The sequence below is a fragment of the Coregonus clupeaformis genome, chromosome 30 (genome assembly GCF_020615455.1).
Source record: "Coregonus clupeaformis isolate EN_2021a chromosome 30, ASM2061545v1, whole genome shotgun sequence".
In the NCBI taxonomy this organism is placed as follows: Eukaryota; Metazoa; Chordata; class Actinopteri; order Salmoniformes; family Salmonidae; genus Coregonus; species Coregonus clupeaformis.
This window is the reverse complement of record NC_059221.1, coordinates 20,631,487-20,654,006: the sequence shown is the minus strand read 5'-3', so window position 1 is coordinate 20,654,006 and position 22,520 is coordinate 20,631,487. Positions and strand designations below refer to the sequence as shown.

The window sequence follows — 22,520 nt, the reverse complement described above, 5'->3', positions numbered from 1 at the left end:
GTAAGAGTGTCCATGATTGAGTCTTTGAATGAAGAGATGGAGATAAAACTGTCCAGTTTTAGTGTTTCTTTCAGCTCGTTCCAGTCGCTAGCTGCAGCGAACTGAAAAGAAGAACGACCAGGGATGTGTGTGCTTTGGGGACATTTAACAGAATGTGACTGGCAGAATGGGTGTTGCATGTGGAGGATGAGGGCTGAAGTAGGTATCTCAGATAGTGGGAGTGAGGCCTAAGATGATTTTATAAATAAGCATCAACCAGTGGGTCTTGCGACGGGTATACAGAGATGACCAGTTTACAGAGGAGTATAGAGTGCAGTGATGTGTCCTATAAGGAGCATTGGTGGCAAATATGATGGCCAAATGGTAAAGAAAGTCAGTTTGCCCGTCATTACTTCCTCCTTCAAGCGAGTCATTTCTAAAAGTGCACTTTCCCATTTTGTTTTCTAGTTTTTCATAGTCCAGGAAGTTGAAGTTTCCATTAACGTTACTCACTCATTCGAAATAGTACCAACTTGGAGAGAAGAAAACCCCGCAGTTAGGAGATAACATCAGTCCGCTTTTTTCAACTGAATTTAACTTAGCTACAAAGTTGTCTTCGTTGAGTTCTGCAACATTGCAAAGGAGAATACATCAGTTATAATTAGTTGGTAAGCTATACATTCAAGTTAGTTATGGCTGATACGGAGGCCGATGTCGATGCGGGCTGCTTGGAACAGCTGAAGGGGTACGTGATGACCCAAAAAGGGACTATTCTCGCCGCAGAAATAGTAAGTTTGTTCCCTATCACTGTTATAGCCAGAGACTCACACAAAGAGTAGACTAGTGCTGTAAATTTGCCTAAACTTACTTCAATAGGAGTAACCAAACTATGAATGGAAGGTCTGTTGTAGAAATATAATATAATTCCCTAGAATAGACCATTACGATGACATACTACTTTGGGTTGCATGGTTTGCATAATGAACTTAGCTTAGACCTATTACTACTTTACTACACTCTTTCTGCAACATATACATATCTATGAATATTTCTATGATGTTATACCAATGATTTGTTCATAGTATGATAATAAATTGGGCCATTTTAAATCTTTGAGACAGTTGTGTGGACTTAGATGAACTGGACCTGGAATGAGAACCATGTGCTCTTGGGGGTGGGGATCAGGCCAAGAGTTAGCCTAAGAGCTTCCAACTGTCACTTCTAATGCGGGGTTGTGCATGACAGTCCCCTCATTTAGCACCCAACAGTCAAATGCTGACAGTTTAGGTTGAAGATTAAAGTTTACATGCTGGGTGATTCCTCACGAAACTATAACAAAAGAAGGACATAATTTTTCAGATTTTCACGACATTTAATCCATAGAAGGGTCCTTTGGAGGAATAATTATTTACGTATATTTGAAATGTGTATCTTAAAGCATAATTGAGAAATAAGTTGGAATATTCTTGAAGTTTTGGCCATTTTGGCCTGACTCCATAATGTTTTATATGTAGGTGCTATAAAGTAAAACTTGGTGTCATATTAAGCTTTGCCGCTTGCTCTGTAGTATGAGAAGTATTTTGATTTCAATAACGATTTTCTTTCATTCATTTATTAATATAGAAAATATAAACATGAATATTGAAAATATAAAAATGTTATTAGGCTAATTTTCAAAATATTGTTGAACATAATATAGTCTATGGGCATATCAAAGTTCCAGAGTGGGATCTTTCCTAGTTTAAAGTTATGGCCCATTTTATACAGAGAAATTGGCATAGTAGGCATTGTAACCAATCACAGCCCTCCTTTTACTTGTATCATTGCACATCCTGCAAATCATCAGCAGAGGGCAACCATTTTGAATCCATTTTCACATTCACTCTGTTGGTAATGCTTACAAATAACAGTGATCCCAAAAATGGTATACTTTCAATATTCATGTTTATATTTTTCAATATGCATAAATTAATATAAGAAAATTGTAATTGAAATCAAAATACTACTCATATTACAAAGCAAGCGGTTACCCACTGGGCACAGACGACAGTTCAACGTCTAGTTTTGATTTACATTTGGTTGAGTTGTCAACTAATGTGAATTCAACGTGAAATCAACAAAACATTTCACCATGTCATTGGATTTAGGTTAAAAGTTGGGTGATAAAAAGACTAAATGCCCATACGTTGATAACTTTTTGCAAATCCAGTTAGTTTTCCACATTGATTCAACGTCATCCAGTGGCGACGCGTCATTCAGGGCAGATGGGGCAGAGACCTGTTTTTAGCCCCATGTTATTTTGGCATTAATATGTGTCACATACAGTGGGGGAAAAAAGTATTTAGTCAGCCACCAATTGTGCAAGTTCTCCCACTTAAAAAGATGAGAGAGGCCTGTAATTTTCATCATAGGTACACGTCAACTATGACAGACAAAATGAGAAAAAAAAATCCAGAAAATCAAATTGTAGGATTTTTAATGAATTGATTTGCAAATTATGGTAGAAAATAAGTATTTGGTCAATAACAAAAGTTTCTCAATACTTTGTTATATACCCTTTGTTGGCAATGACACAGGTCAAACGTTTTCTGTAAGTCTTCACAAGGTTTTCACACACTGTTGCTGGTATTTTGGCCCATTCCTCCATGCAGATCTCCTCTAGAGCAGTGATGTTTTGGGGCTGTCGCTGGGCAACACGGACTTTCAACTCCCTCCAAAGATTTTCTATGGGGTTGAGATCTGGAGACTGGCTAGGCCACTCCAGGACCTTGAAATGCTTCTTACGAAGCCACTCCTTCGTTGCCCGGGCGGTGTGTTTGGGATCATTGTCATGCTGGAAGACCCAGCAACGTTTCATCTTCAATGCCCTTGCTGATGGAAGGAACTTTTCACTCAAAATCTCACGATACATGGCCCCATTCATTCTTTCCTTTACACGGATCAGTCGTCCTGGTCCCTTTGCAGAAAAAGAGCCCCAAAGCATGATGTTTCCACCCCCATGCTTCACAGTAGGTATGGTGTTCTTTGGATGCAACTCAGCATTCTTTGTCCTCCAAACACGACGTGTTGAGTTTTTACCAAAAAGTTATATTTTGGTTTCATCTGACCATATGACATTCTCCAAATCCTCTTCTAGATCATCCAAATGCACTCTAGCAAACTTCAGACGGGCCTGGACATGTACTGACTTAAGCAGGGGGAGACGTCTGGCACTGCAGGATTTGAGTCCCTGGCGGCGTAGTGTGTTACTGATGGTAGGCTTTGTTACTTTGGTCCCAGCTCTCTGCAGGTCATTCATTAGGTCCCCCCGTGTGGTTCTGGGATTTTTGCTCACCGTTCTTGTGATCATTTTGACCACGGGGTGAGATCTTGCGTGGAGCCCCCAGATCGAGGGAGATTATCAGTGGTCTTGTATGTCTTCCATTTCCTAATAATTGCTCCCACAGTTGATTTCTTCAAACCAAGCTGCTTACCTATTGCAGATTCAGTCTTCCCAGCCTGGTGCAGGTCTACAATTTTGTTTCTGGTGTCCTTTGACAGCTCTTTGGTCTTGGCCATAGTGGAGTTTGGAGTGTGACTGTTTGAGGTTGTGGACAGGTGTCTTTTATACTGATAACAAGTTCAAACAGGTGCCATTAATACGGGTAACGAGTGGAGGACAGAGGAGCCTCTTAAAGAAGAAGTTACAGGTCTGTGAGAGCCAGAAATCTTGCTTGTTTGTAGGTGACCAAATACTTATTTTCCACCATAATTTGCAAATAAATTCATTAAAAATCCTACAATGTGATTTTCTGGATTTTTTTTTCTCAATTTCTCTGTCATAGTTGACGTGTACCTATGATGAAAATTACAGGCTTCTCTCATCTTTTTAAGTGGGAGAACTTGCACAATTGGTGGCTGACTAAATACTTTTTTTCTCCACTGTATCAGTTTGCAAACAATGTAAAAAAAATAACAAAATATTGAATTAATTAAGCTGCATACAAACATGTTCTCTTTTTTGCTTTCTTGAGTAAGGCAGCTCCAAAATGCAGGTGTTTCAGCCTAGATCAGTGCTTTCTGTGGTGGTGGGGCAGCCAGTGGAAATACAGAGCATAGGGGTTGGTAATGTTCTCTAGTTGCGCTGTGATTGGCTCAGTGTTCTGTCACTCATGGGGACACTACGTCACCGCAAAATAAAAAATTCAAGCCCCGTAGAGTTACATTAGAAGTGCCCATACAAGAAGGCTCAAGGTCATTGGCCACAGATAAAATGACATCAAATCATGTTATATCTACAGTAGCTTTGATTGGACTGATCACGTCAACATCATACTTTCAAAATCTTAGCTAGCAAGCTAGCAGTCATTATCATGAATCAAGTCGACAATCTACTGGCAAATCCTTTTCAATCCTTGTCATATGAAGAGAAATTAGAGATAAAACGTCTCGGTGCTCATCAGCCATTGGACATAAACATTACACAACAAGTCGGAAATTGCAGTGGCTAACTGCAAGTATCTCAAAGCAATCACTATTTTGCTTCCCCTGCCTGCTATTCAGTGCAGAGGTTGTGTGGTCCACATCTGGATTTAAGGATTTAAAACGTCTGTCTGAAAGGGTCTCAAAACATGAGAATTGTGCATATAGACAACGCTGTTAAACTCGGATTACTGGGGAAATCAAACGTTGTGGCTCTGCTAGACACAGCATATAGACGAGCCATCAACCTTCACAACCAACAAACGGAGGAGAATAGGTAAGTGCTTGCCAGAATTATAGCATGCATTACATTGTGTGGCAATTGGGAGACAGCACTGTGGGGCAATGATGAGTCGGCCGACTCCTTGAACCCAGGCGTTTTCAGGTGTATTTTTGAGACCATGCATGAAGGAGATTACAGGCTACAAAGGCATTATGACGACCAACCAATTTTGAAGGGTACATCAAGCACGATCCAAAACGAACTTTTGGATTATGAAGTGTACAGAGAAGCTATAGCTAAGGAGGTGTCTGAGACTCCTTTTGCGTCTGTACAGGCAGATGAGACCACTGACATCTCCTGTAAATCACAGATGGTAATAGTGCTGCGCTACATGTTACCAGACAACAGTGTGTGTGAGAGGTTTTTGTAGAGGTGAAGGACAAAACTGGTGTTGGCCTCTCCAACACCATCAAACAAGTCCTAGCGCCACTGAATGTCAGGGAGAAGCTGGTTGCACAAACCTACGACAGGGCAGCGGTGATGAGTGGTAATGTACGTGGTGTCCAAACGCTACTGAAGGATTCCTTTCCAACCGCAGAACTCGTGTGCTACCAAGCTATGGCCTTTGGGCAACCAGGAGAAATTGAAAAGGGAGCTGTTCACTGTCTACCGGCATCCTGAGCTGCACACTGGAAAGACAGCACTTTCTTTATTGAAATCACTCTACGAGAACAACCTGCAGGAGGCCTTGTCTGAGACGGTCACGCTTCTCAAAATCATCATCACCACTCCGATGACAACCGCCGAGTCAGAGAGAAACTTTTCCACCCTTAAAAACCTTCATACACAACTTCATGGGCCATGAAAGGTTAAATGCATTGTCCATGCTGTCAATCCAGCATAACTTCATCCAGAGAATGCCAGACTTTGATGACAAAGTAATTGAGGAGTTTGCCCACAAGAAGGACCACCGTGCCAACTTCCTGTTCAAGCGAGCACAGCACAACAATGGTGAGTCCATAAATATGTCTAGTATGCTGCTGCATAAGTGATGTAATATGCCAGGGAGATATGTATACTGTAGCTAAGAAAGTAATACTAACTGTATGTTGTGTAGTAAGCAGTTAGTAGCCCATGTGCCTCACCCAAAAATGTGGTCCCTTTCCCCCCTTAGAACTTAGCCTACTGTTCTGACTTGGTGGTGCACATGTAGCCTATAGCCAGTTTTAGAGAAATGTCATCATCGAATATTGTCACAGCTTTTATTGCCTGCTTACCTGCCCCCATTGTAAGAGCTTTCATTGTCTGCTTATGTGCCCCTGTTAATTTAGCCTACTGTTCGGACTTGGTGTACAGGGAAAATAACGTAAGAACAGCTCATGTTCTGAATTATGTCGCTGTCCATTTCAAAAGTGCTGAACGAATACGGAATATAGCCTACTGTTCTGACTTGGTAGTGCACATGCAGCCTATAGCCTGTTTTAGAGAAATGTAATCATCGAGTATTGTAAGAGCTTTCATTGTCTGCTTATTTGCCCCCGTTATTTATCCTACGTTTCTGACTTGGTGTACAGGGAGAATACTGTTACGGAGTCTAGTTGATAGGTAATCGACTAGTTGGACTGTTCCCCAGACTCCACGCGTAGGGATTTGTACAAGGCTTAACAAGGCTATTGAACTGAACATTGGTGTCTGTCTTTATTCCTTAATCCAACATATCATACAGAAACATGGTATCAGAAGTGGCTCGGAAAACACACGTTTGTTATTTGTGTAGCTAAGTACAGTATAGGCGCAGTTACGTTCCATATGCGAACACAAGCCGTTTCCTACTCACAACACTGATCAACTCGTGTTAGCTGGCTAGCTAGCATCACTACCTACCTCCATGACTGAAGACAAAGAAATCTCCTATTCCATTGCTATGGCAGCGAACATTCCGCCACCAAATCACATGGTTCTCACAGGGGACTGGAATACTAATTGGGACAACTTCAGGGATGAATTCGAGGACTATGCGCTGGCGACGGGTCTACATGAGAAACCCAACGAGGTACAAGCGGCAACTCTGAGGAGTTTAATGGGCAGCGAATGCAGGCATATCGACCGGCACAATCTCACCCTCACGGCACGACAACAGTGTGATGCAAAGGCTATATTGGATGCATTGGGGAATTACTTCAAACCCGCCAGAAACGTAATTTACGAGCTGTTCGTTCGGAAGCTGCAAACAGGAAGAGGGTGAGTCAGTACACAACTTTGTAACCCGTTTGAGAGAGAAATCCGCCACTTGTGAATACGGGGGATTGAAAGATGAACTGATTCGTGACAAAATAGTACTGGGAATTGCAAATGAGAATACGCGCCGCGTCTACTGAGAGAGAGAGGCTTAACATTAGTAACTGCCATCGAAATGTGCCGCACTGCTGAAGTCACTGACATGAGAATGAGAGCAATGGAAACGGAAACCCCACGCTCCGACGTTGATACTGTTCACGCTGTTGCTAGGCAGACATTCAGACAAAACCAATCGAGGCAGAGTAATTCACCACGAACGGTGAACACAGAGAGCCCCGTAGCATGTAAATACTGTGGGAATACACACACACGTGGCAAAGAGCACTGCCCGGCCTATGGAAAACCATGCAGAGCTTGTGGAACTAATAATCACTTTGCAAAAGTGTGTCTCAAAAGCAAAAGAAGGGTGAGTGAGGGCAAGATTCACTGTGTTGATGATGTTACTCAATGTTCAGAGCTGAACAGTGAAAGTGACATTTACATGCATGAATCCATTGGGGCTGTACACTCAAGAGGGAAGAAATGGTTTGTGACACTACGATTACACAACAAGCAACAACAATGTCAACTGGATTCGGGCGCTACATGCAACGTAATGAGCTACAAAGACAAAATCAATCTGGCACCTGACACACATCTATTTCCCAGCGATACTAGACTAAAGCTGTACTCAGGAGAACTAATGAGCTCTATGGGCACCTTTGAGACCGAATGTGTTATTCGGGGACGCAAACACAAGCTGGAGTTCGAGATTGTGAAAACCAGTCAAAATCCTCTCCTCTCAGGCTCTACATGCGAACGCCTGGGACTGATGCAGTTCACTGTACCAAATGACCTGCACATTGTGGATCATGTCCAGCATGGACCCCTGTCCAAAGAACAACTACTCAGCAGATATGACGATGTATTCAACATGCCCGTTGAATCAGTGCCTGGGGAGGTACACTTTGAAGTGGATGAGAGCATTACTCCAGTCCAGTGTGCTCCTCGCAATGTGCCCATTGCAATGAAAGTGGCTGTGAAGGCCCAGCTGGACAAGTACGAGGCCGATGGCCACATGACATCTGTGACTGAACCAACTGACTGGATCAGCAATATGGTCATAGTGAAAAAAACCAGAGAAGCTGAGGGTCTGCATCGACCCAAAGCATCTGAACCAAGCACTGAAACGATCCCACTACATCATGCCGACACTAGAGGATGTCCTCTATAAGCTTCCCAAGGCCAGGATTTTCACCTTGGTGGATGCCCGAGATGCATTCTTTCAATGCAAGCTGGACGAAGAAAGCAGCTTCATGACTACCTTCTGGACCCCCTGGGGTCGGAAACGCTGGCTCAAGCTCCCGTTTGGTGTCTCAGTGGCGCCTGAGGTATACCAACGCAAGCAGCACGAGTTACTGGCTGGGCTCAAGGGCATTGAACCCATCGCCGATGATATCCTGATCGTAGGCTGTGGTGAAACAGACGAAGAAGCAGAACGCGACCACGATGTGAAGCTCCTGGCACTGATGGAGCGCTGCCAATCAGTTAAGCTTCGTCTTGGCCTGAAGAAGCTGCAGTTCAAGGTGAAAGACGTCCACTTCCATGGCCACATTCTCTCGGCAAAAGGCCTGAAGCCGGACCCAGACAAGGTCCAAGCGATCCTCGACATGCCAAACCCGTCTGATGCAAAAGGAGTACAGCGTCTCATCGGCTTTGCAAACTATCTTGCAAAGTTCATGCCACACCTATCAGCAGTCTGTGAGCCTCTGCGCCGGTTGCTGGACAAAGACACACCATGGCACTGGCTACCCAAGGACGAGGCCGCAGTGCAGGAGATGAAATCTCTGGCTTCATCCATGCCAGTGTTGCGCTACTACGACGTCACGAAGCCTGTCACAATCCAGAGCGACTCTAGCCAAAGGGGACTTGGATGCTGCCTTATGCAGGAAGGCCAGCCCGTTGCGTTGCCTCGAGAGCGCTCACCCCACCGAACAAAACTATGCACAAATTGAGAAAGAGTGCCTCAGCATCGTCTTCTCCTGCCAGCGATTCCATCACTACTTATATGGTCGAGAGCTGGTCACCGCTGAAACTGACCACAAACCACTCATTGCCATATTCAGTAAACCTCTCCTCAACGCGCCCAAGAGGCTTCAAAGTATGCTCCTGACTCTGCAAAACTACAGCCTGAAGGTCATTTACAAGCCAGGACCTGAGATGTACATCAGCGACACACTGAGCAGGGCAACAGCACAATGTACAGGTAGAGGCACTGCCTATCAGCGGCAGGCCATCTGCTCGCTACAGCAGGAACAACAAGATGTTCAACAGATCAATCAGGCAGACTACTTAAACGTGACAGATCACCGCCTAGCCCAGATCAGGCAACATACTGACAAGGACGAACACCTACAGTCACTGAAGTCCATGGCTCTAGCAGGTTGGCCATATCTGAAAGAGGAGACACCTTTCACAGTGAGAGAATACTGGACCTTTCGAGATGAGATCAGTGTGCAAAATGGCGTCTTGTTCAGAGGTCAGAAGGTCATTATTCCCAAATCACTACGTCCAGAGATGCTTACCCGCATACACTCCAGTCACGTCGGAGGTGACGCATGCTACCGTCAGGCTCGTGAAACATTATACTGGCCAAACATGCAAGCAGAAATTAAAGACTTTGTCAGCAACTGTACCACATGCAACGAGTACGCTCATGAACAGCAAAAGGAAACCATGATGTCACACGAACTGCCCACAAGGGCCTGGCAAATCATCAGCATGGACTTATTCAGCCACAGACAAAAGGACTATCTTCTCCTCGTTGATCATTACTCTGACTTTTGGGAAATTGAACTGCTCCCTGACTTGTCCGCAGAGACGGTCATAAAGCGCTGCAAGGCGCAGTTTGCAAGGCAAGGTCAGCCTGACAAGGTAATCACGGACAATGGCCCACAATTCACTGCACAGTTCAAGCGTTTCGCCTCAGAATGGGAGTTTGACCACGTGACCTCCCTCTCCAAGACACCCAAAAGCAAATGGCAAGGCAGAATCAGCTGTCAAGATTGCAAAAAACCTGTTAAGCAGGGCCTTGCGCGACAGCAACGACCCATGGAAAGCGATCTTACAGTGGAGGAACACACCCACCGAAAACATGGACAGCAGCCCAGCACAACGCCTTCTGTCCAGACGTCTGAAGACTACTATCCCCGTAGCTAACAAGCTACTTGAGCCCTGCGTCATGGTTGGCGTCACGGACAAACTGCGTCACAGAAAGCAGCTCGCTAAGTGCTTCTACGACCGGACTGCTCGAGACCTACCAGAGCTGGAGGTGGGTGAAACTATAAGGATGAAACCGCTGCCGGGAGACCACACAGGACTTTGGAGGCTGGGCACATGCCTACAGAGAGTTGCACCACGTTCTTACCTGGTGGATGTTGGTGGCTCCCTCTATCGTCGCAATCGGGTGGATCTGCGCGTAGCAGAGCAGACAAACCAGAACATGCCATACACTCACTTAGATGAGCTGGATCACAGTCCAGGCCTAAGGGTAAGGGGTGCAGAATTGAGACATGAGCCAACTGAAGGTGAAGCTTCTACCCCACCAAACTCTCCAGCTCGTGGCCCTAATCCTACCCCCTGTCAGAGCCAATACTTACTCACGGGTGGGTCGGCTGTGCAAGCCACCGGACAGGCTTACTCTGTAAGCAAGAGACTTAACTTGTTGTCTGTTAATTTAAAAAAGGAAGATGACAGCTGAAGTAAAAAGAAAATGTCATGCTTTTCAATTGTTATGACTTGACTGTTAAGAATGCAATGTTATGCCGTTATGTTTGCACTTTCTATTGAAAAGGATGATGTTACGGAGTCTAGTTGATAGGTAATCGACTAGTTGGACTGTTCCCCAGACTCCACGCGTAGGGATTTGTACAAGGCTTAACAAGGCTATTGAACTGAACATTGGTGTCTGTCTTTATTCCTTAATCCAACATATCATACAGAAACAAATACTGTAAGAAGGGCTAAAGTTCTGAATTATGTCGCTGTCCGTTTAAAAAGTGCTGAACAAATGGGCGGCATATAGGTGACATCCGTCTCAGCTCGCTAATGTCTTAATCGAAATTACGGCTTGCCTCTTAACTGCTTATTGTCATATATGCCATAGTTTGTACATCTGCATTGTTATATTGCTAATATAGGTATATCTCATTAGGATCGTATTAATAATTTTGGGCAATGTTAGAACGATGCATTTAATTGTTTTTCTTACTTTGTGTGTTATAATTAGCTCTGGTGCTTTTCTCCACGAGGAGGGTGGTAAGTTACAAACCCAACAACATTATATTATAGTATCCCCTCCTCATAACCATGTTTGCCAGTGACAGTCTCTTACCATTCAAATATTTTTGTTCAACAAAAATGTCAGTAATAGACCCATGTAATTCCAATTCATATTGTGAGGGTTGTTTTGTTTACGTAATGCGCTGCCAGTGCGTCTGTATATTGTGTATTGTATTGTCCTTCCTTTTTAGACCACATTGGCCTAATAAAATTATTCATTTGGTAGGCTAACCGCTGAGTCTGGGTCTCTATCTCGCTCTTTCTCTCTCTGTGGTGACTTAAAGAAGAGTAAAGTTAAGGCCTCAACATCTTGCTGAATTTATCTGAACTAATATATATCTGAATTTCTGTCGCTGTCCATTTCGAAATTACTGAACAAATAGGCCTACCTCATCGCAGCTCGTTTGCTTGCATTTGCTTATACTTAAGAGCTAAGTGTGTTAATTATATAAGAAGAAACATTGTAAATTTACTGAACATAAATGTAATAATGTTTGTGTATGGTTCAAAAGTCAAAACTCATGTCGACCTTCATTATTATTGAAGGAGAATACGGTTCTTATCCAGTTACACAAATCCACAAGGAGTCAGCAGAAACCATATTTATTTAAGCAAGTCAGCCATAAGCTCCACTCTCAGGACAGCTTTATGTAGACCCTAAAAGTTTCTGGGCACCGTTTGTCACCGTTATAGTGCATTGCATGTATTGTTTAGAGTTGTGTAGTGGCTTGGCTGGCATGCATCTAAAAAAAATTGGTTGTTTGCCCCACCAAGATTGACACGCTCAAATCGGCACTGACGTCATCACATTTTTGGGTGTTTAAATGAACATTTTTGGGTGTTTAAATGATGAGGAAACAATGTTGATTCAATCAGTTTTTGCCCAGAGGGAAGCTTCATATGACACCAATGTTTGCTTTGGAGCTCCTACAGATTAAACATGATGGAGTCTAAATGTCACAGTAAAATCATGGTATTTCTTTCTAGTTTCGTGAGGAATTAATGATTTGTGACAGTTAGTGAAACATGAAATGATGACTGACCTCTCACAGTGATGAATAAAGAGTTGGCATACAGAAGATAGCCCTATTTGGTAAAAGACCAAGTCCATATTATGTCAAGAACAGCTCAAATAATCAAAGAGAAATGACAGTCCATCGTTACTTTAAGACATGAAGGTCAGTCAATACAGAACATTTAAAGAACTTTGAAAGTTTCTTCAAGTGCCGTCGCAAAAACCATGAAGCGCTATGATGAAACTGGACCGCCACAGGAATGGAAGACCCAGAGTTACCTCTGCTACAGAGGATAAGTTCATTAGAGTTACCAGCCTCAGAAATTGCAGCCCAAATAAATGCTTCACAGAGTTCAAGTAATAGACACATCTCAACATCAACTGTTCAGAGGAGACTGTGTCAATCAGGTCTTCATGGTCGATTTGCTGCAAAGAAACCACTACTAAAGGACACCAATAAGAAGAAGAGACTCGCTTGGGCCAAGAAACAGGAGCAATGGACATTAGACCGGTGGAAATCTGTCCTTTGGTCTGCAGTCCAAAGTTGAGATTTTTGGTTCCATCTGCCGTGTCTTTGTGAGACGCGGTGTGGGTGAACGGATGATCTCCGCATGTGTATTTCCCATCGTAAAGCATGGAGGAGGAGGTGTTATGGTGTGGGGGTGCTTTGCTGGTGTCACTGTCTGTGATTTATTTAGACACTTAACCAGCATGGCTACAACAGCATTCTGCAGCGATACGCCATCCCATCTGGTTTGGGCTTAGTGGGACTATAATTTGTTTTTCAACAGGACAATGACCCAACACACCTCCAAGAAGGAGAGTAAAGGAGTGCTGCATCAGATGACCTGGCCTCCACAATTACCTGACCTCAACTGAATTGAGATGGTTTGGGATGAGTCGGACCTCAGAATGAAGGAAAAGCATCCAACAAGTGCTCAGCATATGTGGGAACTCCTTCAAGACTGTTGGAAAAGCATTCCAGGTGAAGCTGGTTGAGAGAATGCCAAGAGTGTGCAAAGCTGTCATCAAGGCAAAGGGTGGCTATTTGAAGAATCTCAAATATAAAATATATTTTGATTTGTTTAACACTTTTTTGGTTACTACATGATTCCATATGTGTTATTTCATAGTTTTGATGTCTTCACTATTATTCTACAATGTATAAAATAGTAAAAATAAAGAAAAACCCTTGAATGAGTAGGTGTTCTAAAAATGTTGACCGGTAGTGTATGTCCAGTCATATATGGACATTGATATTCAGCCTATAGGCCTATCAAATGTAGGGCAAACGCAACCGTTTGAAAGGAGCACAAGCAGAGAGAGACAAAGTGGTTACGTGTTATGATGGAAAGAGAAATGCACTACGGATGACGTCCAAAATAATGCACAGGCCAATAAAATGACTTTTATCCCACATTATGCTGAACCCATCTGGCTTAAGTTAATCAGGATGTATGTAAAGGCAATACACTCCAGGAAAGAGTTTATTGCATCATCTGTGGGCTACTACCACACTTTTGACTGGGTTGGCCCTAGCTTGGCTTACTGCTCTGTGGCCAACACATTACCTATTCCTTGGTGCTGCACAATGGACTGTAGTCAAGGTGATTTGGCAGCCTGAATTTGATTGTTTTTACATTTGATTGTTTTTACACAGAGCATTTGATTAAAAAGACCAAAACCCAAATCATCCAACCTACCCCCTTTACATGTATTATTATGTAAATAATGCATACCAAACCATGCAGTTCACACATAACCAATTTTAACTAATATTTTTTGGAATGCATCAAATCAATGAAAGATTGGGTAGGTTTGCAATTGCATGCAAAGTTGACAAACACCAATATCTTCCCTTAACATCTCACTCACCTTATTTCACCGGAATGGAAGAAACAGTGTTTACAGCAACTTCTTTTTTATTGTAATATCACAAATGGACGTGGCAGTTTCACCATTAAGAATTACAGTTTCAAAGAAAGACATCCAAACATCTTAGGATAAAAAATATCAACCCCAACACTGGGGTCTTAGTCAGTGTGATATAGGCTACTAAACTGATTGGCGTATATGCCTACACTCATAGAAAAAAAAGGTGCTATCTAGAACCAAAAAGGGTTATTTCGGCTGTCCCCATAGGAGAACCCTTTGAAGAACCTCTTTTGGTTCCAGGTAGAATCCTTTTGGTTCCATGTAGAACCCTTTTTTTGTGTTCCATGCAGAACCCTTTCCACGGAGTGTTCTACATGGAACCCAAAAAGTTCTACATGGAATGAAAAAGGGTTCTACTATGGGGACAGCCGCAGAACCCTTTTGGAACCCTTTTATCTAAGAGTGTACTATGTTTGTTGTTGTTGTTTTGTGTGTTTTGGGACAGCCTCGAATGTTTGTTTACTTCATTGCGTCACCACAGGGTCTTTAACCCCATATAGACTGAGTGGGTGTGTTTATTGTGTCCTGTTGTAAGATGCTAGTGTGAGTGTGAGTCTGTGACATGGCAGTTAGGGTGTCTGTCCATTTGACTGTGCTGCCCCTTGGTCTCACTGGGCCTTGGAGTAGAAGGCTATCATGGATAGCATATGGGTCAAAAGTCAACCGGCATAATGTCTTCCTTTGTTTAATATGACTCCGAGATTACTCTTCCTATCACTGCTGATCTTCGGTCTGGGATGAGTTTTAATCAAGCCATTCAACCAGAACTGCTAATTCAAATGGAAGGGACGAATTTGGAGCCTAATTGTCAGTTTGTTGTAAACTACAGCGAGACGTTCTCAAAGGATTCCTGGATACGTAGCAGTGATTTCCTTAAAAGGAAATGCTATGAATAACATCCCAAGGTCAAGCAATTAGGCTACAGATGCATTGAGCCAAAAAGCAATTTTTGTGTACCACAGATTTGTACCTTTATTAACATTTTGCACCAAATATTTTCACGCAGGCTGCTTTTTCCCTCCTCTTCCTCTCTCTCTCACTCTCCTTTTTCCCACATATTCATTTTCTGTCCTTTTCTTTCAGCTCATCAGTATTATCATCATAATCTGCTATGCTGCATCATTGTATGGATGTTTTGTTGGAGTGGCCATCTGTGAGATGGTCTCTGCCATCTTATTTTTTGTCGTCTTCATGATGGAAATGGACAAGTCCATCCAGTTGGTCAACTGGGTCTGGAGTGTGAGTACAGTATATGTTTACACACACACACACACACACACACACACACACACACACACACACACACACACACACACACACACACACACACACACACACACACACACACACACACACACACACAGAGAGAGAGATACACATTGAGACACAGAGAGACACAGAAAGAGAAGCATACAGACACAAATTAAAGATACATTCATAAAAACGAACAGTAACACAAGGACTTTCCAAGTGCTTATAGAAGGACAATCATTCACTAATGTTGGTCTCCTCCTACCAGGATCTTTTCCGTGCTACTACTGGTGCAGCCGTGTACCTCATTACCTCTCTAATCTGTTTGATTCATAGAACTGGGGATGGTGCCCGTATTGCAGGAGTGGTGAGTCAAATGTCTAACCACTGTCGTGGAAATTCTAATCAATAATGAGGAGAGACAAGGTCAATCAACAATCAGGATATTACTTTATTCAAAACAAATGAATAAGGTAGTAAGTGATTGTTGGGCCGAGAGCTCTGACATAGAGACAATACAAATATATTTTATAGCAAAGATACACCCTCTCAGTCTACATGACAAACAGCAGATGTGTGGAATGAGTCAAAGGGTTAGGATTTGTATGAAATAAATGAATAATTCACAGCAGACGGTATCTGCGGTGAAGACTGTTCTCATTGTATGGAAACCAGGGTTTGGCCCCCAAGACAAGGTTCTTATCAACATGATTCATACCCGAGCCATCTCTCCCTGGTACCTTACATTACACAAACACCAATTCAGTCTATGAAAATGCAGGCTCAGTCAGACCGGAGACATCTCCCTCTCACACACCATTAATCATGGACTGGAATGTAGCTGTTGGTTTTATCACCTAGCCATCCCTAAATCAATTGTCAGCTCCAGATACCCCTATCTCGAGTAAAACCCATGTCCTTGACCACACGCCTAGACTAGCTGCAGGGAGCTGGAGTAGAAACCATCCCTTTACAAAAACACAGCATTAGTAGAACAGTATATAATTGTTAACTATTAATATTAAACAAATTCTCTCACACCACCCTGAGATTTTTGAACAGATACAAATGAAAGCATCTCAAATTACTTACTTCTTCAGCTCTCAAATGCTTCAGCCCAATTCATCACTGAAAAGTATAACTTTTTGGTTAGATTATGTTTAGATTAAACATGATTCCATTCCCTTAGTTGTTTGGCCTGCTGGCTGGGATCCTGTTTGCCTATGATGTCTACACCATCTTCCTGGTCATCAAGAGCAACAGGCAGTAAACAGCATCGCCCACTGGTGGGTATTTTGGACAAGGCTGCAGCTTTGCTATGAATTACAATTTGGACTTTGACATTTTCTCACCTAATTTTCTTTGTTCTATTCCCTGCTTTGTTTACAGACTAAAAAGTTTAAGCACGAAGCTATACCCCAACTTAGCCAATGAAAGAAAATGAGTTGACAATGAAGAGAGAAAGAAGTGGAGCAGGTTGGAAGGAAGTTTGATGCTCAAATGAAGAGATTAATAGCAGAAATTAACCAATGTTAGGGTCAGAAGAGAGAAACATCTACAGTACATCTATGGCTGACACAGAGAGGATAATGTTGTACTGCACTGAGATCTGTATGTTCAAAAGAACCATGTAAATTCCAGGAGGGATTCCCTTGACTACCACTATTCCAGTCTCGGTGTACAATTCTACCGTCCCATTGCTCAATATTTAGTATTGTGAAAAAGGGAAAGCTTTGGTCAGTTTTCACACTAGTACATCATTTGTTTTCTGATCTAATGAACTAATGTGTAAAAATATGTTTCTGTTGAATTACATCCACTGCTGAAGTTTTGGTTTGTATTAGAAATGTGATTGTAGCATTACATTTATAGAGGTGCTCAGATTAATAAAACATCATAATGTAACATCAACAGTTTTGGTACAAATTACTACAAATGGCATTCTATCTCTCTTTGTCATCATAATTTCATCTCAGCATCATAGCCCTCTCCATATCCCACTGAAATATATTCAAATTGTGCTGGTCGAATTAAGCCAAATTTTGCCTGCACTTAGGCCTCGATTCAATCAGATCGACCGTTAACCCGCGTTGGCAGGCATCCGCATAGCAAATGTTTTAACGGATGTTGGAGGTGTCACGGTGGTATGAGCTGACATATAGGTGAGAGGCTGCTCTTGTGTGTCACAAACCACTCCCTTCCTTATTAATCCTAATGCGTTAGAAGTTCAAAACGGCGATAGAAAGTGTAGGCTAATGCATGTTTTCATGTTCATTTGGATGGGGGGATTGATAGCCTATCAGTCAAATCGAGCTATAGACAATATAAATATCACACATTCGAGAGTTTGAACTTGTAATGTGGCTGCATGGGATTTGTCAAATTATAAAGTTGGGTGGTTTTGTTGCATCCAATGGCATGGTCCGCGATAAGCTAGCGCAATGAGCCGCTTGTGGATTTGACAGCTCTAACGCAGTTCCATCTCAGACACTCCAAAACAACCCCTTTAGCGTGTCGGCTAGAATTGATCTGATATAGAATCTAGCCCTTAGTCAAGGCACCTTAATTGGAGTGGACGGGCTCTTAGTAATGGCTGGCATGGAATAAATGGATTGGTATCGAACTCATCAAACACATGGTTTCCATGTGTTTGATACCATTCCATTCACTCTATTACAGCCATTATTATGAGCCGTCCTCCCCTCAGCAGCCTCCTGTGCTGGAAACATTTGTAGTGCCTTAATTTTATTGGTTGTTGTTTTGCCTCTTTCTCTACTCACCTAGCACTGTTAGGCCGACTGACCACCATTAAATCTGCACTCATAGTAAGGTTTGATGTTCATTTGCCACCAAAGAACTTCTCATGAGTAGTCTTGCCATAGGAAAATAATGGGACAACATGTTTTCATTATCCTGGTTTTAAAATAATCTAACTCAGGTCAAGCTTGTTTCTTAACTGTTTTTTGTGTGTTTTTTAACCAATGGTAAATAAGATATTTTAACTACATTTTATGTTGTACAAGAGAAATGTTAGCTCAGTTAGTGCACCCTCGTTAAATTATTTAGACAGTTTGTATGCAATTATAGTAATATTTTGATTATAGACTCGTAGAAATACAACTGATTTAGAATGAGCAATTAATTAAATTAATTATCAAAGAAGGGTATTTGATCAGTTGCGTGTGGGTGCATTTCAGGATGCCTATGTTATAATTGTAAAAGCCTTTGTAAATGTTACCTCCAAAATATAAAGTTATTTTCTCAAGGTAGAATTTAGCCTTAATGTTTTATTTCAAACAGGTTTTTGATGTCTTGTTTCATCCTTTTGTGTGTGTTTGAAATATTGGCTGACATAACATGAGAAAAACTGCTGATGCAACACTAAAGTTTGTAATTGCACCTTGTGTATACTACTATTCTAACTCTCTACAGTAAGTTGAGACCCCGACTGAGTTCCTTTTTTTTTGTTTTTGGAAATTGATCCGTGGGCCTACAAATGGGGGGCTCTAGTTGCCCATCCCTGATCTAGAGTCTAGTCTGAGTAGCCAGATAGAGGAAAATCTATGTTTTCACAAAAATATAATTGCATTCACAACTCCAAATTGTCTTCAAAATGCTTCCTCAAGCTGTGACCATGTAGAAATTGTTTTGGAGTCTGTGACACCTGTTGTGACATCAGTGTAGTGGAATTCAGGGAATAGACCAAATGGGATTCAAAACCACAAACCTTTTTGAGGATTACCAAAACCACAAACCTTTTTGAGGATTACATAATGCCAACATTGGAAGAGCTTTGGTATTCTTGGCTGATTTGAATGTTGAGAGGGTGTACTGTCCATAATGCCACTCATTTTAATTTATTTTCCATTATTCATTTAGTGCTCCTATCATTAAAAAAAGCCAGTGTGGAGTCACATAATCCGTTGGTCATACCAGATAGACTGGTAATTAATCCCTGATGTTGTTGTGCTTGTTCCAAACAGAACAGGTTCCGGTTTCCCAAAAGCATTTTAAGGCTAAGTTCATCGGTAGTGTAGTGTCTGAGGGTCTATGATTGTGCTGACGTTTGCAAAAGTGTGTTAGAGGAACTTGGCTCTGCTTGCTGAAACATCTGGAAAGCATTACTAAATTCCTGGAAAATAGGAAATGGGAAGATATGTGAAAAGCCAGGGATTGGTTTATTAAAATCACGCCATACTATGTCACATAGGATATAAATACCCTGTCTTAAACAAAGGACGGAGAGGGAGACAACATATTGGATCAACAGATTGGCCGTTTCTCTCCAGATATAACTGCAGATATCTGTAAATTAATACTGTGAACTTTGATACAATAAATCTTTATAATCAAAGAACAGTGTAAGCGGACTTCTTATCATCACAGCATTATCAGCATAGTTGTCTTTACACCACAGTAGAACCATAGGATCCTATTGTTCTACGATGAACTTAGCCTTTTAGGAAACCAGGCCCAGGCAGGATGTGGAGATGAAAATCAAATAAAAACAACCCTATAGTAAAAATCAACCATGGAAATGAATATACTAGTAGTCTAGACATATGGAAAATCGTAGGATATCCTTTTAAAGGTGACATAATTGTCTCATTGACATTCCACAGCATTGCAGGTTACCTTGCCCTGTGGTTCACTCCACCTTTAAAATGTTGACTCCTAGCAAGGCCGACTGTTTTCTGTGTGGCACATTTGGTAAAATATGGATTAGGGTGCGATGACGCGAAAGCGTAAGAGTGGCACTGCTAAGATCAGAGATTCTTACCTTCTCCTGTTTATAAATCAAATCAAATTTTAACAAGGTTGCACATATACACCTTTGTTTGAGGAGTACACACCTACAGTGAGGGAAAAAAGTATTTGATCCCCTGCTGATTTTGTACATTTGCCCACTGACAAAGAAATGATCAGTCTATAATTGTAATGGTAGGTTTATTTGAACAGTGAGAGACAGAATAACAACAACAAAATCCAGAAAAACTCATGTCAAAAATGTTATAAATTGATTTGCATTTTAATGAGGGAAATAAGTATTTGACCCCCTCTCAATCAGAAATATTTCTGGCTCCCAGGTGTCTTTTATACAGGTAACGAGCTGAGATTAGGAGCACACTCTTAAAGGGAGTGCTCCTAACCTCAGCTTGTTACCTGTATAAAAGACACCTGTCCACAGAAGCAATCAATCAGTCAGATTCCAAACTCTCCACCATGGCCAAGACCAAAGAGCTCTCCAAGGATGTCAGGGACAAGATTGTAGACCTACACAAGGCTGGAATGGGCTACAAGACCATCGCCAAGCAGCTTGGTGAGAAGGTGACAACAGTTGGTGCGATTATACGCAAATGGAAGAAACACAAAAGAACTGTCAATCTCCCTCGGCCTGGGGATCCATGCAAGATCTCACTTCGTGGAGTTGCAATGATCATGAGAACGGTGAGGAATCAGCCCAGAACTACACGGGAGGATCTTGTCAATGATCTCAAGGCAGCTGGGACCATAGTCACCAAGAAAACTAATGGTAACACACTACGCCGTGAAGGACTGAAATCCTGCAGCGCCTGCAAGGTCCCCCTGCTCAAGAAAGCACATATACAGGCCCGTCTAAAGTTTGCCAATGAACATCTGAATGATTCAGAGGAGAACTGGGTGAAAGTGTTGTGGTCAGATGAGACCAAAATTGAGCTCTTTGGCATCAACTCAACTCGCCGTGTTTGGAGGAGGAGGAATGCTGCCTATGACCCCAAGAACACCATCCCCACCGTCAAACATGGAGGTGGAAACATTACGCTTTGGGGTGTTTTTCTGCTAAGGGGACAGGACAACTTCACCGCATCAAAGGGACGATGGACGGGGCCATGTACCGTCAAATCTTGGGTGAGAACCTCCTTCCCTCAGCCAGGGCATTGAAAATGGATCGTGGATGGGTATTCCAGCATGACAATGACCCAAAACACACAGCCAAGGCAACAAATGAGTGGCTCAAGAAGAAGCACATTAAGGTCCTGGAGTGGCCTAGCCAGTCTCCAGACCTTAATCCCATAGAAAATCTGTGGAGGGAGCTGAAGGTTCGAGTTGCCAAACGTCAGCCTCGAAACCTTAATGACTTGGAGAAGATCTGCAAAGTGGAGTGGAACAAAATCCCTCCTGAGATGTGTGCAAACCTGGTGGCCAACTACAAGAAATGTCTGACCTCTGTGATTGCCAACAAGGGTTTTGCCACCAAGTACTAAGACATGTTTTGCAGAGGGGTCAAATACCTATTTCCCTCATTAAAATGCAAATCAATTTATAACATTTTTGACATGCGTTTTTCTGGATTTTTTTGTTGTTATTCTGTCTCTCACTGTTCAAATAAACCTACCATTAAAATTATAGACTGATCATGTCTTTGTCAGTGGGCAAACCTACAAAATCAGCAGGGGATCAAATACTTTTTTCCCTCACTGTAAATCTCCTGATTAAATCCAAGTAATCTTGCTTATAGGTCATCATGCTCTCTTGAGAAACTTGATGATCACGAAATGGAGTCAGTCGGCAGTGTTAGCGCTCTGAAGTTGAGCCAGTCCAGGTATTAGTGGGATGTAGTGAGTCTTCCAATGTTTGCCCTGAGAATCCTACCAGAGATAATTTTGGTAGGAGTGAGATTTTTGGAAAGAGTGGATTTCTACCTCATGGCCGACCTATAAGTTGTGTATATCTGGGTAAAGGACAAACTAGTAATGGTTACATCTGTGACAGTTTGAAGAAGTGAAATTGTTTTTATTTTTTGTGTATCCGCCTCCCAGAGGAAGCGGGCGCTCTGAGTCACGCGGCTGGGGGCTCAACCTGTGGTGTGCTTTGCTCTCCAGAGCATGGCGCCACTAAAAGGGGTGATCTGTGCGGTAGCGTTGAGTGTAGAGGTGGATCAAATGGAAAATAATATTTATAGTGTTTGTAACACCTGCAATTTGGTGAGATGTAGACCGGGTGGCAATGGCGAGACTGAGAATATCCTGTCTGTCTTGTTGAGCTTTGACACAGAGG

At 42.3% G+C, this 22,520-nt stretch overlaps 1 protein-coding gene across 1 annotated transcript; it reads left to right on the top strand.

Moving 5' to 3' along the window:
- Positions 1-312: 312 nt before the first annotated feature.
- On the top strand, positions 313-17,387 carry LOC121545674 (proteolipid protein 2-like). Its single transcript, XM_045209311.1, has 5 exons — positions 313-767; positions 15,315-15,470; positions 15,751-15,849; positions 16,672-16,768; positions 16,872-17,387. The coding sequence occupies exons 1-4, from the start codon at positions 672-674 to the stop codon at positions 16,750-16,752; spliced, it is 432 nt and encodes a 143-aa protein (XP_045065246.1). The 5' UTR covers positions 313-671; the 3' UTR covers positions 16,753-16,768; positions 16,872-17,387.
- The last annotated feature ends 5,133 nt before the right edge of the window (positions 17,388-22,520 follow it).

Excerpts from the sequence above, each read along its gene's own strand:
- LOC121545674 (XM_045209311.1), top strand. The coding sequence starts at position 672 with ATGGCTGATACGGAGGCCGATGTCGATGCGGGCTGCTTGGAACAGCTG. Across the intron at positions 768-15,314 it reads CTATTCTCGCCGCAGAAATA|CTCATCAGTATTATCATCAT; the intron begins GTAAGTTTGTTC and ends CTTTTCTTTCAG. Across the intron at positions 15,471-15,750 it reads TGGTCAACTGGGTCTGGAGT|GATCTTTTCCGTGCTACTAC; the intron begins GTGAGTACAGTA and ends TCCTCCTACCAG.